The 17,374-nt window shown below is 36.9% G+C and overlaps 1 protein-coding gene across 1 annotated transcript; it reads right to left on the reverse strand.

The window, feature by feature from the left end:
* Positions 1 to 1,909: 1,909 nt before the first annotated feature.
* Positions 1,910 to 17,003, reverse strand: LOC134854520 (uncharacterized). Its single transcript, XM_063870817.1, has 8 exons — positions 16,637 to 17,003; positions 16,141 to 16,291; positions 13,863 to 13,999; positions 13,233 to 13,398; positions 10,865 to 11,019; positions 3,641 to 3,790; positions 2,544 to 2,708; positions 1,910 to 2,180 (listed from the first exon to the last, which is right to left on the reverse strand). The coding sequence occupies exons 1-8, from the start codon at positions 16,796 to 16,798 to the stop codon at positions 2,046 to 2,048; spliced, it is 1,221 nt and encodes a 406-aa protein (XP_063726887.1). The 5' UTR covers positions 16,799 to 17,003; the 3' UTR covers positions 1,910 to 2,045.
* Positions 17,004 to 17,374: the final 371 nt, after the last annotated feature.

A 17,374-nucleotide genomic window follows, 5' to 3' on the forward strand; every position in this document is an offset into this window, starting at 1 on the left:
AGAATTCTGGTAACATAGATGATCATCAGAATGAATCAAGTGATATACCATAATTAAACCTTCTGCGTCCTGAACCAAAAGGTATTTGAAATTTTCGAAACAGGTATCTCAGCGTAATAAAAACGGTTCGGAATTTTTGATTAAGCCCAATTTTGTGTGATCTCGCTTATGAAACTGCGTAAAGTTTTTTAAGCCGTGAAAACCGCTTGTGGCTTCGGCAATAAAATCAATTTTGCTTGTTTCTTTTAGTGCCTACGTGAGAATAAAAAGTTATTTTAAAGTTCAATAAAATAACTGCAGAATTTTTTTATTTATATTATTTATTTGGTTTTACAGAAAAGTGGTGTTGCATTTGATTTTTCCTATCACTAAGGTATTCCAAAATCTTAGGGTGTCGCTCAGAACCTTGGCGAACAAAAACTGACAAACAAGCAATCTTTGATAAATTCAGTTTTGGCTATACAGCCCTTCCCAAAACCGTTACCAAATTTTTGATCGCTTGCCTTTTCATTTGAATTTTTAATATACTAAGACAAAGGGGCATTTTGAAATGTGTTTTTTGATGATTTTTCGTTTGTTTTGGTCGGTTTAGTAATTTACAAGAATTTACTACAAGCTTAAGGTTTTTAAATACATTTAGACAGTTATGTTTTTGGTACGAGTGTGGAATAAAAAAGATTAAAAAATGCAACTCCACGGTTCGGAAAAAGAGAAAAAAAATTTGTTTATTTTTGTTCCGAACATTGAAAATAGGGAGGAACATTGTATTCGGGTGTGTTTTAGTCTGTTTTTGTTTTCCACGCAAAATAAGGTAATACAAGTAATCATCAGAGTGGGTCGAGTAATAAATCACATTGAAGCCTTTTCAGTCGAGATTTGAACGGCGTTAAAAAAAATTTTCCACGGTCGAGAATAACCGGTTTGAAATTTTTGATTTTTGCTCTAATTTCGAGTAAATATGGTGACCGTTTATGCTTACAATAGCCTATTGAAGCTTCATTTAAGCCGTATAAGTTTAGTTTTACTCAAGTGAAGGTAATTTTTGGAGTTTTTAACGCAACTTTGGCAATCAAAAACTTGAAAATTCAAAAAACTTCTGCAAAAAAAGTTTGAAAAAAACTTTCGAAATTTTTTCAAATTTTTTTGATTTCTTTCCTTTTTCTAGTATTTTTCTTCAAAAACTGTTCTCCAATAGTTCTATTTCACTATGTTATTCAATTTTTTCTTAGTTTATTCCATTCAGATCTTTTTTATCAAAGCATGCAAAAAAAAACTACACCAATTTGAAAAAAAAAATTAAGTTTTTTTAGGACTGTGGTCGGAACCTAATTGCTACTTGCACAGTAACCGGCTATCCTTGTTTTCTTCTCGCCCTGTTTTGGTTTCTTTTTTTTCTGCTGAGACTCAATGGATTCTTAAAGCATGTCTTCGATTTTCTTTGCAAGTTTTTTCATTGAACTGACTAGGTTTTTTTTTCAGTTTTGTATCAAAAAGGGATGCTTTGAAAGAAAAATTAATATCTATAAATCACTACAACAAAACTTGGGAAAACTTTAGATCACCACCGGATTGCGGGGGGGGGGGCTGACTGACCTCAACATTTTTAGAACAATCTGAAACAACTCAGATCAGAGTTTTAATGGTTAAGAGACAGAATCGAAAAACTTGAACTCACGATTTTTTAATTCTGCCAGACTTTTTTCATTTGGTCAGATTTAAAATTAAAGCTGAGTCGAGAAACATTTTACACGGTATAAAACATTAAAATTTTCTTTTTGTGCACAGATGTCTACAATTCAGTCAAATAAAGTTACTAAATAATATTCCGATCATTTTTGCCTTGAATGATTGCTGAAAATGGTCTGGGGCTGAAAAAGTATGCTTAAAAATAAGAAAAATAAGCGTCCTGAAACAATTTCGAGCATGCACAAACAGAAAAAAATTATATATTTTTAATCCAGTGGCGAATAAACATTCGTTCACTTTTTGTTCATATAATTTCAACTTCGTTGGTCTATTTTTCAATTCAGTGTTTTCGCTTTTGTTTACTTGATCCTTCGATTTGCATTCTCGTCATCTAGTCGGGGCCACACTTCTTCATACTGCATTTCAAGGTGATGTGTCCGGATGTTGAGAGACAGCGCTCCTCCGGGCATCTGTGGACGGAAAGGGTCCGGAACCTGGATTGTAAAACGAAAAAACCGAACCTCATTGGTAGCTATTTACTACATTTCTGGGACTGTTTATAGTCTTGAATTAAACGAACAGCAGCTTTTTTGTCGAGCTTTTTACTTGTTCAGATTTTGACTTCAAACCGAGATTGTGCCTCTGTTTAAAAAGTAAATGGCTTTCAAACTCTTTGGTTTTTTGTTCTGAATGGGGTAATTGTGCCTTTTGTACATCGATCACGGATCGTCAGAAGTCTCGAACAAAAAGAGCTTTCAGTGGAGTAGCAGAAACTTAGCCACTTCACCAGCGCTTCTCGTAAATAATTTTTTGGTGTTATGGAGATAGGCAAAAAGATTTTTCCACTGATTTCTTACCCCCTCGGCGACAGTGGGTATGAACAGGAGGAGTTCTGCCATGTCCTGCATGAGTGCATTGACACTGCTGGCGTCGCTCAGACTCAAATCAGAGAGACTCTCCTGGACTGCCCCCAGCAACTCGCCGGCCTCGTCCATCGTGTCATGTGCGAACTCCAACAGGTCCTAAACTTTACAAACTCTCGCTCCTGTTTATTATGCAATGCATGACGTCTGAAAATGAGCATAATCTTTCTAATGACGATATCCAAGACTGATTCGTTTAAGATGATTATTTATAACAAATAACATGATGAATATGGACCTATACTTGAAACATTTTATGATTTTTTACATGAGATTTAGTGATACACCTGAAGTCGAACTAAAATGAATGAAGCTATTTTGTAAACGACTGTTGTATTAATTTTTTAATGAGAGAGTTCGCAATCCTTAAAACATGTAGGAGTACTTGTTGGAATTTTTTTGTTTTGAGCATTTTTCAGTGTACCAAGTTTTTTCATAATTACTAAATTCAAGTTATGTGCCTTATTGAAACTTTGCTATCTTTTACTTAGCTAAGTTTTATTTTGAGAATTTTTTGTTCGCTTCTTTTTCCCTCAGTTTGACATTCAGGGTCAGGGGCGGATCTAGGGTTTTCTCGAGGGGAGCGGATTTTCAAAAAATTTCGAAAATTTTGTCGACCTTTTTTTTAGGTTCACCAAATTGATTTTCTGAGCTCTCCTAAAATACTCTAAAGACCTATTTTGACCAAATTTTCTGCGTTACAGGCAAAATTTTGAAGAAACAGGCCGAAAGTTTTGACCAAAAAAATTGCGTTTTTTCGGCGCGCGCTCCCCCCTCAATATTAGTATATATTGGCGCCCTTAGAAAAATTTTAGGGTCCATCACCAAAATTGAGTATCTCAAAATAGCAAAGAGGGGGGACCCTTTGGGTTGGCAGCGAGTCATATTCCTGAGAAAGTAAAGCGTCAACCCCTCCCCCCACCCCCCCCCCCCCCCCCTCCCCCCAATCCGCCCCTCTTCAGGGTCATTCAATTTAGGGCATTTAGTTCTACATGAGCCTGGAATCTCAAAAGACCCCGGATGTTTCAAACCTGCAGATTTTCTTCGATCTCGGCGTCGATGTTTTCCAGGGAATACATGGTAGCTCCTCTGCACAGGGACTCCACCTCCTCCCCCACCTGACCAACTAGCTGAGGGGTAAAGGGGGTGGCATCGAAGAAGTGTTGCTTCAGACCAGTCACCTGAACAAAATGGGGTTGCTTTTCTGTCCCCCCCCCCCTCCCCACTTACTTGAGAAAATTTATTTGCTCAATTTCGTTCATGTCTTTTGTTCATACCATCAATTTGATGCGTACACGTAATGCAAGAAAGCTAAAAAAAAGAAAAAGAGCACGAAAACAGTTGGAAGACAGTTCGCAACATGCGACAATTCGTTACAAGGCAAATTTGCAAGTAGCGACCGCTTCCTCCTACTGCGCTCAGCTTCGCTGATATTCGGCACGAATGGTATAGTGTGGTGAATCAGTGTTTGCCTCTCAATCGACTACTATCAGTTATTACACGTTACGAATTCTCCCCCGTTACGAAGTGTTGCCCGTAACCACTTGTCGCCCGCTACAAATTTCCAACTCGCGATACTCAACATGAGCCTTAAAATTGAAAAGAAAAGATTTTGCTTGAGCGCAGCTGTGTCAGAGATAACTTTGACCAGAAATTCAAAGTTAGATATTTAGAAAATCAAATTCTTTTAGAAGGATGGGCTCAAACAAAGCCTGACAAAAAAGTCTTTACATGATGGTTATCAAATTTAACTAGCACATCAGAGTGATAAGTAGTATGTTGCATAACTTTATCCCAGGCGCAGAGGGGTAGGAGAAAGGGGGTGGGGGGTAAACAGGGAATGGAAAGAAGCAGGGCAGGGGCGGATTTAGGGGGGGGGGGGGGGGGGGGGGGGTGGTACTTTTTCAGAAATCCATTTTTGGCCGACCGGCCCTTAAGTTTTTCTAAAGGCGCCTCTGGCGCCAATATATACTAACTTTGAGGGGGAGCGCGCGCCAAAAAAAAACGCGATTTTTTTCAGTCAAAATTTTCCAAAAAGTGCCCAAAAACGGCTTTTTTGACCTATTTTTTCAAAAATTTGCCTGCGCCAAAGCAGAGTCTTTTTACCTGCTTTAGGAGAGCTCGAAATATCAATTTGGCCGACCTAAAAAAAACGTCAAAATTTTTGAAAATTTTTTGAAATTCCGCCCCCCCCCCCCCCCCCCTCGAAAAAATCCTAGATCCGCCCCTGTCTAAAACAAATATTTTTAGTTTACTTCAACCTTTTCTTCAAAATATTTTCAAAACCGATGCGAGAATTGATCTAGTTTTGGTTAGTTTGATGTTTTTTTTATGTGGTATATATGCGCAAGTAACTCAAATGTTTGTGGTATATATGTGCAATTTCGACCTGAAAAGTACTATGAATAAAACAATTTTACAAAACGAGAAAGTGAAAAGTGAACTAGAGAAAACTGGAACATATGATTTCTGCTAGTTTTTCTATATTTAGTTAATTAAAAGTGTCAAAAACCACACGAAAACAAACTATTGTGGGAATTAAGTTCTTGCTCTCGTGTTTTAAATGTGTAAAATGTCTCGCTTGATTTTAATGTTTTTAATTTGAAACTTGAAACACATGGGGATTCTTTAGGTAGAAATTCTTTCAAAGTGTATGAAAACAGTTTTCATTTTCGGTTAGCGCACTGATTAACTCTTTGCTCTGTACTGGTCTCAAAACCAAACATGCTCAGATCAATTTTTCTCGACACAGATATATAAATATATATATATTTTTTTCAAATGGAGCAGGGTGTAGAAGTATTATAATACGCAACGTAACGTCGTACGTATTTATTGAAAAAGATGTAAGAAGAGCAATTTCGATTTTTTAGGTCACCACTGGCTAAACGTACAGATCAGCCTAACTATCATGTTGACCTTGGTACAACTCATTAGTGATACGAAACATAAAAACGTATTATACGTTTGTTACATGATAGTCTCCAATACACTTCCCCCTTCAACTCAACGGAGTTTTGTCGTCCGAGAGAGTATAGTCCTACATAACGCGGGCAGGGAACATTTTTTTGTTTTTATCTAAGAAACATAACACATTTTTCCAAGATAATTTATTAGAGGACGCGGTTCTAGTAACTGTATGCCAAACTGTATTTGGCTTTCGACCGATATGTGCCTCAATTGGATAACACCCAATTTACTGGTGCATTGTTGTCTCATGTTAAACATGATTGCGTTCAGAGCAGTCTTCAGCGTAAGCTTTTGAAAGAAACAGGCCATTAGTCGCTCACGCTTTGTACGAATCCACTTTTTGACTTATCTCGTTTCTTGGTGATTACCAAACAGTGCGAATATCAACTAAATAAATTTTAGCACGAAATTCACCGGTGGTTTTTTGCTAAAGCAGGAGCCTTGACCTGTTTGGATTGCCCTCTTTATTGCATGTAGAGCGATATAGTTCTCAAAAAACTCCTTAAACTCACACGTGCTTCCTGTAATTATTTGGATGAAGGAAAACTTTGAAGAAAAACTATTTTCGCATATTTAACAATACGCGTTCGCACACCATACCGCGGCTAACGGTCCCGAAAATCTAATTGCAATTCTTTGTTCGGTTCTTCCAACAATTCTTATTTAGTAACGTCCACCACCCTTCTGTCTTCCATGAATAAAGTACCGTTAATCGTGTGTAACTTATCTAAATACTGAGTGCAGTAAGAAGCTAGGTTTCGAATTTGCTCATTATTTTTGGCCTTAAAGGCGTTGATTCTATAGTTCAAACTTTCGTCCGTCTGTAGGAGAATTGCAAGCATTTCAGCTTGCAAAAATAACTCTGGCTGATCAAACAAATTAATCGGAAACACCTTGGGAGGAACTACCGTAGAATCAACCAAAACTGCCTCAATGAGTTGGCTCTGTGGACATTAACCGTAGGTATTTCACGGGTCTCCTGCCCTTGGCTTTTGTCAATTTCGTTAGAATTTCGCTTAAATTTCGAGAATTTGTAAGCTTAAAATTTTTACAGTATTCTGTGCGTTTTGCAGTGAAAACTTTGATCAAATGACTGTTTCGAAACTCGTCGATCAGTTTCTTTGCTGCACTTTCTTTACAATGACGTCATTCCCGTTCCAACTTTGTGCTGCCCAAGACGTTTTTTTGCCTGTCTTTTCACCAGTGTTATCATTAGATGATGAAACTAAAAGACTATTTATTAACTGCGTTAACTTGCGTAACTACAAATGTGTTATGCAATTCTCATAGAGACGGACAAAAATTTGAATTATAGATTCACAGCCTTGACGGCCGAAAATAATGAGCAACTTCGAAACCTAGCTTCTTACTGCACTCAGTATTTAGATAAGTTACGCACAATTAACGGTACTTTATTCTTTGAAGACAGAATGGTGGTGGAAGTTACTAAATAAGAATTGTTGGAAGAACCCAACAAAGAATTGCAATTAGATTTTTTGGACCGTTAGCCGCGGTAATTCCGTAGCGTACTTGGATAAATAAACTACCAGTCCAGTTTTTTCCTGGGATGTGCTCTATTTCTTAGTCAAATGGTAAAAATCGGTCTACCCACCGTACAAGGTGAGTGTGAAACGTTTTTGTAACTTTCTTCCGACAAGCAAGATATTAGAGCTTGATGTTCCCTTTAAACGAAGCCCCAAACAGATAAGTTTGATAATGAGTTACTGCCCAAACCACCGCCAAAATCTCCGGTTTCTTGATATTTCAATTAAATCCCCTTCACTCAAAAGTCGGGATGCTTAGGAAATCGGCTTCCACCCGCCAATAAGAAATTTCTCCAGTCCTGTCCTTAGGTCTTGCTTCGAAGTGTCGACCTAAACTCTAGTTATTTTTGAGATCAAAATTGTGATTTTGGACAAGCTCTTTCATTTTTTTCAATTTAGCAAAAATTGGTTCATTCGTAGGTCCACATTCAAAGCATTAACGTTTTTTCATTAGAGTCGAGAGCAATTCTCTTGTAACATTTCAGTTTTGGAAAAAAAAGTATGAACTGATTGATAGAGCCAAACAACGATCTCACACCTGTTATGCTCTCGGGTCGTTTTATCTTGACAACTGGTTCAACTTTCCTTTCCAGCGGTACGATGCCTTTACTACAAAATTTGAAACCCAGCCATTCTAAATTTTTTGCAAACAAAGGACATTTGCTTCAGTTTGCGGTTGAAATTTCATCATCTAATATTTTCAGAATATCTTTGATTACCCGCCAATGGCTTCTTCAGGCCCCCGGATCGCGATTAGTGTGTCAAATAAATAAACTTGCGCCCCTTGTGAAGGTCCCAACATCGAGTTTATTACCCGTTGAATTTCAGTGGTCTTGATTCCCAAGCCGTATAAACCCGTTTTACAACGGTATGTACCCGTATTAGTGCCTCCGACAAAAGTTAAGTTGCATTGACGGCTCGTCGCCTCACAAAGTAACATTTGTGTGCTTGCGTATTTCAGATCTATGTTTGAAGACCAAATTGGACCTGTTTTAGTGCATCTCAAGTTCAACGCTACAGTGTCAACCAATTCGTTCATATTAGGGCTCTGAAAGCGATTTTTGATAGATTTTTTTGTTAATCAGCTTTGAATTCAGCGCTAAATTCACTGTTCCATCTCCTTTTGCGGTTATTACTGCTAGCTAGATAAAGAAAATCTTCTGTTCTTTTACCTAGCTTAACGATGTGTCCTTATTTTAGTATGTTCACGATAGTTTCTTCTACTTTTAGTAGCACGTGAATTGGAACATGTTAACTTTTTACTTGTAACTTTGCAGTTTCCTTATATTTTTTTTTCAGGTAAATTCTTGAAACCTCGCAAAAAAACATTCAATCTACTCACTTTGCGATGGCAAACACTGGGCTTTAGACCCGCTCTCTTATCCAAAATTTTCAATCACCATACTCGACATTGCTTCTGGCGTACTTCGAAGCTCAGCAGATGCAAGAAATTGTTCCCTACAATGTCTCTTTGACCACCCTCGGTAATAAACAACTCTGAGCCCGTGGCAATCCTATCGGAAACACTCCAAAATCTCCTTCATTTCTCGACCTTTCGTATCACTTTCGTTTCGTACTGGGTAAATTCCTATTGTTTATCCATTTGGTTCAATCCCCCACTTTTGCAAGTTTTCGCGAAAAGCCCAAGCCTACTGCAATTGTTGTATATGATGGCCTCTGCCGGGCAGTTCCCTCTGTGATTTAATTTTGTCCAGTTTCATTTCGTCATTTAGCTTGTCTTTGAGAATTGACGTCGTTTACCAGTTCTCTCTTCTTATATCCTGAGTGTTGGCCGCCCGTGGAGTTGTGACGCCCTATGTTAAATCTGTTCCCGCATATTTTGAGAGGATATCGCTCACCCTTTTATGCATCAATTCACCTTTTTCTCTCTCTTACCAATGCAAGATGTAATGCATCAACCGCACTCGACGCATCCATGTATAACTGTTTACGAATCTCCACATTCCGCATATTGAAAATGAACACGTCTCCTAACATTGACTCCTCCGTTGTGCCAAAGTCGCATCCCAGGCAAGGTCCCTCAATGCTCCAAAGAACTCCTCCATTCCCTTGTTCTCTCATTGTTATCGTTCAAACAGAACAAACCTACAATTGGTGACATTCGGTTCTCTTCGGAAAGCATATACTATAAATTTTGAAACTGTGATTTTATTATCAACAATCTTTCAGTGGGGGTATTTCTGATAGAAAGACTTTTGGCCTTAATTCCCTCTTGTCGGCTACTCCCCAGGTGCTGCCGCCTTTAAATAACTGTGTTTCCTCATCCTTCCGACAAATCTCTTCCTCTCTCCACGCTCTGATTGCTGTGTTCTTACGAGCTTCTGTCTCTGTCCTTGCTCTCGCTTTTTTCCCAATCGATACCTCCAAAGCAAGGGTATTTATTCCCTGGTTGCGTTTTCTCTGCAAAAAAACATCAATATCTATTTATTTTTTGAAATTACTACCAGTTGGAAATTTTGCGCCCTGTCTCCTCAAGGTACCAGCGGATCTTGAGAGGGTACGTGCCAAAATACACCTAGACCGCGGTAGCTCGATTCAGTTCATGACTGCACCATGCAAAAAAATTCGAATAGGTAACGTAATGTCGTGCGCTCTTATTGAAAGAGATGTAAGAAGAACAATTTCAATTCTTTTAGGTGACCGTCACTACTGGCTAAACGTACAGATCAGCCTAACTATCATGTTGACCCTGTTACTACTCATTAGTTATAATTACATTATAACGTAATATACGTATTTTACATAACAGTCAACACTACACAAGAAGCACAATATGCCTATTTTGGCGGATATTCATCAAAACGCCAAATCTTGAAGCCAAAATTACACCAGAATAAACAAATTACCTCAGAATTACGTAACAATTGCATAACAACAGTGACAATTTGTTGTTATAACTTCAGCTTGTTTGAATAGTAAACTAATTTTGAGCTTGTTAGCCATTCGGCTTGTGGGTTACCACCACCTGTTCCTACCCAGTCCTTGTGCAACCGCGCTGGGATAAAGTATCTATCATTTATGTTTCAATGGAGAATTTATAGTAAAAACTTAGAATTTCGAATGCTTTGAGATTGATTAGTCTTACCTGGTTGATGTAACTTAGTGCTTACAATTTTTGCACCTTAACATTTAGCCCAAAACAGTGGCGGATTTAGGGGGGGGGGGGGATGCCTCCACCTATTAGGGATTCGACCCCCTGCCGACACAAAGCGTCCTCCTTTTGTACTATTTTGAGATATCCATTTTTGGTGTCGGACCCCAAAAATTTTCTAAAGGCACCTTTGACGCCAATATACACTAATTTTGAGGGGGCAGCGCGATTTTTGGTCCATATTTTCCAAAAAGTGTCTAAGAACGCCTGTTTTTGGTTGTTTTTTCAAAATTATGCCATTGGTGCCGAAAACTTGACCGAGACAGAGTCTTTTTAGTGCTTTGGGAGAGATCAGAAAATCAATATGGTCGACCTAAAATAAAAAAGAAAAGTCGACAAATATTTCGAAATTCTTAGTTCTGTCCCTGTCCCAAAACCCCGAGTTTAGATTCCGAAAAATTTGCGCTTTGATGTTTTTTTCTTCTCGCTCATTTTGTTGATGACCAAAACTCGAGCATTCTAAATTCAAGTTGTTGTCGATTTTTTTTAAAAGTACGTGCTATTTTAGAAAAAAGTGTTTAAGTACCTTTTTTGTCTTTTACTTAACAAGTTATTTATATATGTTTTACCTCCATCAGGACACTTTGCAAAAACATCTCCTCGTTGCCTTCGCTTCCTTCGGGAGATTGTGAGTTGCCGTTTTCTAGGAACTGAGCCACCACACTCTCCTCGGGGAAGTCCAGAATGTCCCCTGTGTGGGCCACGAAACAACTGCCCCCACTGTCTGGAAAAGATAAACACAGATAAACATATATGAAAATTTATACATCTTTAGATACATATATTTATATACATCTGCAGAAATCTATTTCCGCTCTTGAACTTGAAATTCTGCGGGGGTCTTTTTCGGGGGGTTTTCTCATGATGAAGGGACCGAATGGTGGAAAACTTTTAAACAATCAGAATCGATAGACATTCCTATTGGCTAAATTGCTTTCGCACAAAACCGAAATCATTATTAACAAAAATTGAATTATAGCAGCACATAAAATTTTTGCTTTACAATTCTTGCAAATGTACAATTTATTTTGTGTTTTATTTTTCATTTTTAATAATCTGTGTTAGATTTTTTCCAATGCCGCTTTGATTTCGCAATAAATGAAAATTAATTTATCTGCTTTATTTCTAATCAGTCAATATTAATTTTAATGGCGTGGATTTATTCGCTTTCTTAGAGATTTTTGTGATTTTGTTCAGGTTTTTGAATACTCAATTCTGATTGGCTGAAATTAACTAAAAATAAATTTCCAACATTCGGTCCCTCCATCATCAGGGACCCCACCGACTTTTTCTATCCATCTCTTCTATGAAATAGTTTAAACAAATTCCTATATCAACAAAGAGTCGACAACTTCAGCACACAATGAGGCAACGTTGGCTCTCCTGGGTAATCCCATTAAACCTGAGCTGCAAATTTAGCTTTTTCGCATCAATAGCGCCAAGAGAGGGGAAACGAGAGACAGTTGCACACCGAGAACTACAAGCTCCTGGTCTATACGATAATTCAAGAAAATTAGTCCTATCGCTCCTTTATCCGAAGTGCAACGCTTCAACAAGCCTTTCAAGAAGTTTGCACGTTCGTCAACCTACATGGATGCAAAATTATCTGTGGCTCGTTTTACATTTCCCTCAAGCTGTTCAGCCCAAAAACATTTTTTGTCTATTTTATCAGCAAAGCCTAAAATTGTTGAAGCCTTTTGACTATGATCACTGAACAAGTTTTGATGCGATGGCAGCTGGAAGTAATGGTCCCGGGTTGACCTCCATAGACCGAAAATGCTAATCATACAATTTCATATACTTAGTCTATGGAAAAATGCTAGTAAAGACGTGGCCACCGATTACAAGCGTTCTCCAATTCTGTTGGAATAGACCCCAAGAAAGTTGACACATTTTGGTAAATGTTATTCCAAGGAAAATTGATATAATGACGTAGTTTTGGTTTCATTTTTGTACGTGATAATGAAAATTGGGGATTAAAACCTGCTAATTGAGACAAACCTCAGATTTTGAGGCTTAATTTGCGATTTAGTCTTTAGAACCAATTCCTTAAGAGAAACACTCAAATTGAGTCCAAAAATTTAGACTCAAATGAATTAACACGTGCTGTTATCTTTCCGATTCCTATTAGGACTTTGAAAGATTACATTAAATATGCGCCAAATCGACACAGGTTAAACTGGTATATAGGGCGGATTAGTATAGGGTAGATTAGTATTGGGTAGAATGGTATAGGGTAGTTTGGAATAGGGTAGATTGTCCTGCCACCTTTTATTGTTATTTTGGTATCGAAATTGGTATCTCTTCATAAAAAAGGAAAAAAATGGTATGAAAAAAATTCTAATCATACAATTTCCATATATGGAAATTGTATGATTAGCACTTTAAAAAAAATTTGTGAAAAAAAGCTTTGAACAATCAATTCAACTGCTGGAAAAACGTTTAAGCGTTTTTTGGGCTGCTACAACTGAAAACCAGGGGGTATTAGAGGACAGCCACATTCGCAATATCTGTCTAATATCAAGCGAGGACGATTTCGACATCTAGTTTGATCTCTCGCAGTTCGTTTTTTCAGGCGCTGACTTTAGAAGCGAGTTTCAAGACTGGAAGGTTATATGGTGTTTTAAGTCGACTAAAGTCGCAAGCTTGAATCAATTGTTTTTCAGAAACCCCGGAAGAATCATAGCTACACGCTTCTGAGGTTTATATTGGCACCAAAGGCACCTCTAGAAAACTTTTAGGGTTTGCCAGCATTCAACGTTTTTAACAACCCCAGTTCTGGGCTTTTGTTAATTCTCCGTGAGTTTATTAGCGACATCTACCTGACTTCTTTCTCTTCGAGTTTCTGGATGGTATCTAAGGAGGTTTTTATACGATTGTAGTTCAAAATCGGTGAGGAAGTTTGTGGTATGCTGACATGACAACAGCTTGGCTTACTGGTACTGTCAGCGGAAGTGGCCCCAGTCCTGATTGCGACCACTTCTTTCTCGAAGTCAACCACGAAGCTGTAGTTGTACATCGTCATTCCATCCTCGTCATGGCCACAATTGGGAACCATAGTCTGCCATATATGGTCACTGGACAGAAACATGTGTTCCAAGATCTAAATAGGACGACTAATATGATAAGCTAAGTACGAGCAATGTTTGGAGTTATTAGATGCGATTCAGGCAAATTTGACGGCGCGAATCGGTTTATTAGAGAGAAGCTTAATTAGTTTGTACTTTTTTTAGCCAGTTTTCAAGAAAATTTAGTTATGATGAGATAACCCTTATTGACAATCGAACTACTTGAATTGCCCATCTCCAAATAATAAAATTGATCATCTCAAACTCAAAGCTCCCTAAAGGTGCATAGGAAACTTGGTGGGTTGCCCTTCGTTTTCAATTATTCATGATTATGCGACTAATATTCCCAGTCTCAAAAATAACCATTTTTTGAAAAGCTGTCGAGAAAACCAGCATTAAAAAGAGCAACACATGTTTTGTGGAAGCTGAATTGGCTAAGAATGAAAAGTGTTCAAATACAAATCCTCCTTTTGGAGTAAAAATCTTGCAATGGCATCACCTCGAACCCTGGCTCCTGGTATGGCCTATGGCCTCCTCTGAGGTCACAGTTATGGCCATCATTCTTGCCCTCGTGGTCTTCTCTGGAATAATGACAGTACTCTTCATGACTTCCACAATCCACTTTCACCCACTTGTCTGAAAACAAAAAAGATTGTTCTCAAAAATCTCACCAAAAATATCAACAAAGTGTGCTAAAAGTGAGTGCTTGGGCATGCTATGTATTACATTGTTTAAATTGTTCTTAATTTTTTTAAAAAATATTTTATACTGCATTGTTAGAAAAATCTCGGATTGCTTTTGAGCGCTTTCCTCTGTCCTCCCTTAAAATTCTGAGATTTGCCTTCACATTTGAGTAAACAAAAGAGAGAAAAAACTCAGCTCTGCTCTCAGATTTGAGATGAAAATTGGTATGAAAATTATGCAGCTATTCCTAAATTCACCAATAAAAATCAATTAAAAAAAGAAAAAGACTCAATTAAAGACTCTGTGCTGAAAACTTTTAATAGCATTTATAAATACCCGCACTCAGTAAAAAGAGAAAATAATAGATTATTATGGATTTTTATTGTCAGTCTCCAGAAAATTAAAAAAAAAGAGATTATAATCGATTAAAAATGGATCATAATATTACTATTTTTCGAAACAAAAAAACCCATTATAATCGATTATCAATTATTTTTTGAGAAAACTATTTCTGAAGTTCTATTGAATTATAATCCAAATTAATCAAATGTAATATATTTTTATTCAAAGAACGTCATCGCTTCATTTCGTTTTATTTTTGTTTTGTTTTGTGTGCTTTTCAGTTGATTTCTTTTCTTAATATTTCCTGTTTACTGTTTACTTTCTTACTGTTTACTGCAACGACGGATTTAGAGGGACGCCTTTTTTCAGGGATTCAACCTCCTGCCAACCGAAAGGGTTCCCCCTTTGTACTGTTTTGAGATAACCATATTTGGTGACGGACCTTTACCTTTGGTGCCAAAAAAAAATAAATTTGACGGGGAGCGCGCAAAAAAACGCAATTTGTTGGTGAAATTTTTCCAAAAAATGCCTAAAAAAGCCGTTTTTGCCCTGTTCCTTCAAAAGTTTGCCAAAAAATAGTGTTTTAAGTGCTTTGGGAGAGTTCGGAAAATTAATTTGGTCGATTTAAAAAAAGTCGATAAAATTTTTGAAAATTTTTTGAAAATCCGCGCCTCCACCAGTCGAGAAAATCTCATATCCGCCCCTGGTTTACTGATTTCTCACTTCTTACTGATTTTTACTGTGTTTTCATGCAGAATAGCGAAATCATAATTCATTATATTTCGTTTTTATGGTAACATAATTTTTTGATAGAAAAAGGGATTATAATATATTAGAATGGATTATAATCTATCACAATAGATTATAATAAATTATAAGAAATTTTGAGAGATTTTCGGAAAAGTTATAATCAATAATAATTGATTATAATTTTTTAATTTGACAGCAAAAATGTTATCATTATAATGGATTATGAATCGTTTAAACATCTAAAGGTGGCGCTTATATTTATTTATAATTTGCTAAAAGTACGATTATAATATAATCGATTATTTTCTCTTTTTACTGAGCGCGGGTAATTTTTAATTAATTTATTTAATATTTAATGATAATTGTACACATCTGGCATTTTAGACTTAGACAAAAAAGCTATGAAAAGGAAAGGGCCAACAAAATTTTTTCTTGAAATTCAAGTTTCACAAATACAAAAAGAACATAAAATGTCAATACTAATACATATCAAAAAAAGTAGTTTAAATTAACAGAAAATGTCACATCCGAATATTACAGGAGAGTTTTCAAATGAACAAATTATGCTTGATTGACTTGTAAAATTTTTGGCCACCGAAATTTAACTGTTGTCTGCAAACAATTTTATTTTTCCCGCGCAATTCGTCTGCAAACAATTTTAATCTCACGTTCGTCTATTTTCTCACAATTGCAGTTTTGCAAAATCGTCTAATTTCCTTTTAAGTACCTCCGTTTAATTTGCTTCTCGTCTAACTTCTCAACCCCCATTTCATCTTAACATTTCCCGCATTATATTAAGCCCACCTTCAATCTTAATCAACTACTATGATTAATTACCTAACACCCCACTCCCCACTTATATTTTAGTGCCTGTTACGGAATCCGCTTACGATTCACAAACTGCACAGTTTGGCCTCGTAATGATCCGAAAACAATCTCAAATTCTCTCAAGGTTTCATAGGCAGATTCGTTTTTTGTAAGCCTCAATTTGTGCAATAAACCTCTTGATTGGTTCTCCAAATAGTTGGCGGCCATGTATGCCATTAATATAAGAATGATGGCACAGAGTGCACCCACTGCAAGCCAGATCCCAATGCACACCCCACTCCTCTTCTTCCTCCCCTCAGGCCTCTTCACCTCCACAAACCCACCCTGCAAAATGTAAAACAGTGTGAATTGAATAAACAAAGTTGTTGGCACATCTAAACGCGGGAAAAAGTGATTCGATTTTTTTGAAAAGTTTTTGGAACTGCTCATTTAAAAAAAAAGTTTTCGAAATTTTCAAAAAAAAATTCCAAAAGTTAGCTAATTATTTTTTTGCAATACTTTTTTTCGAGATGAAAATTTGCTCACTTAACAGTTTTGGAAGCACTGTTTAAATTATACTTTATTTTCTAATAGTTTGTAATAAAGATTAGTTTAAATTCATTTTTTTGTCAAGTAATTTCACAAAATTTCACTCGTAACATATTTTTAGCCTTTAAATGATTCGCTGACCTCTCCCCCATTTGTAACCCCGGGGGTTAAAGGGGGCACAATTCCCTCCACCCAAATTGGTCCATTCGAAGGCGCTTTTCCGTCTGCAGTCGTTTTCGAAATGTTTCCAGATTCATTTTCCGAGGGTTTTTGGTTCTGCGTACTTATCAAAGGGTACACCATGATTTACACAGGCCACGAATATTGTAAAATTTATCTGAGAATTTTCAAAATGATTCAATTCAAGGTTTGTTCAAGGTTCAATGATTCAAGGTTTGTTCTCAATTTGCAAGGTACCTTTTTATGTAGCTCGGAGTATTCCTTCGAGCTTGGTGTAAATAATAAAGAATACCAAACCGTGCCTTCAGATTTCAGTGCAGGTGTTTTCATCAGGATAAAATCACGTTATAATGATTTGTTCGTCTTTTTTCCTCGTGAACACCTGCTTTTTTGCTAAATTATTCATCATTTTGATTAGCTGTTGTCTTGAAAATATTTTAAACTTTTTTATGCGAGCTATTAACTACGGTTTAATTAGTTCCCAGTCTCCTGCTAATGTGTTTTTATTGTGAATAAAGACTTGAAATTATATGACTTCTGCTTTTAACCAAAGTAAATGACATCGTGGATTTCCGATGAGGCAAAAAAAAAGCTGAAATGTTTCGGTAGGAGGAGCGCCAGACCTATTATAAAAATCTCCAAGCCAGTCTTGAAGATCCAAGTTACGTTTTTTTTCCAAGCTTTTGATAAATGTTCCAT

The sequence above is a fragment of the Symsagittifera roscoffensis genome, chromosome 9, assembly GCF_963678635.1.
Source record: "Symsagittifera roscoffensis chromosome 9, txSymRosc1.1, whole genome shotgun sequence".
Classification (NCBI taxonomy): domain Eukaryota; kingdom Metazoa; phylum Xenacoelomorpha; order Acoela; family Convolutidae; genus Symsagittifera; species Symsagittifera roscoffensis.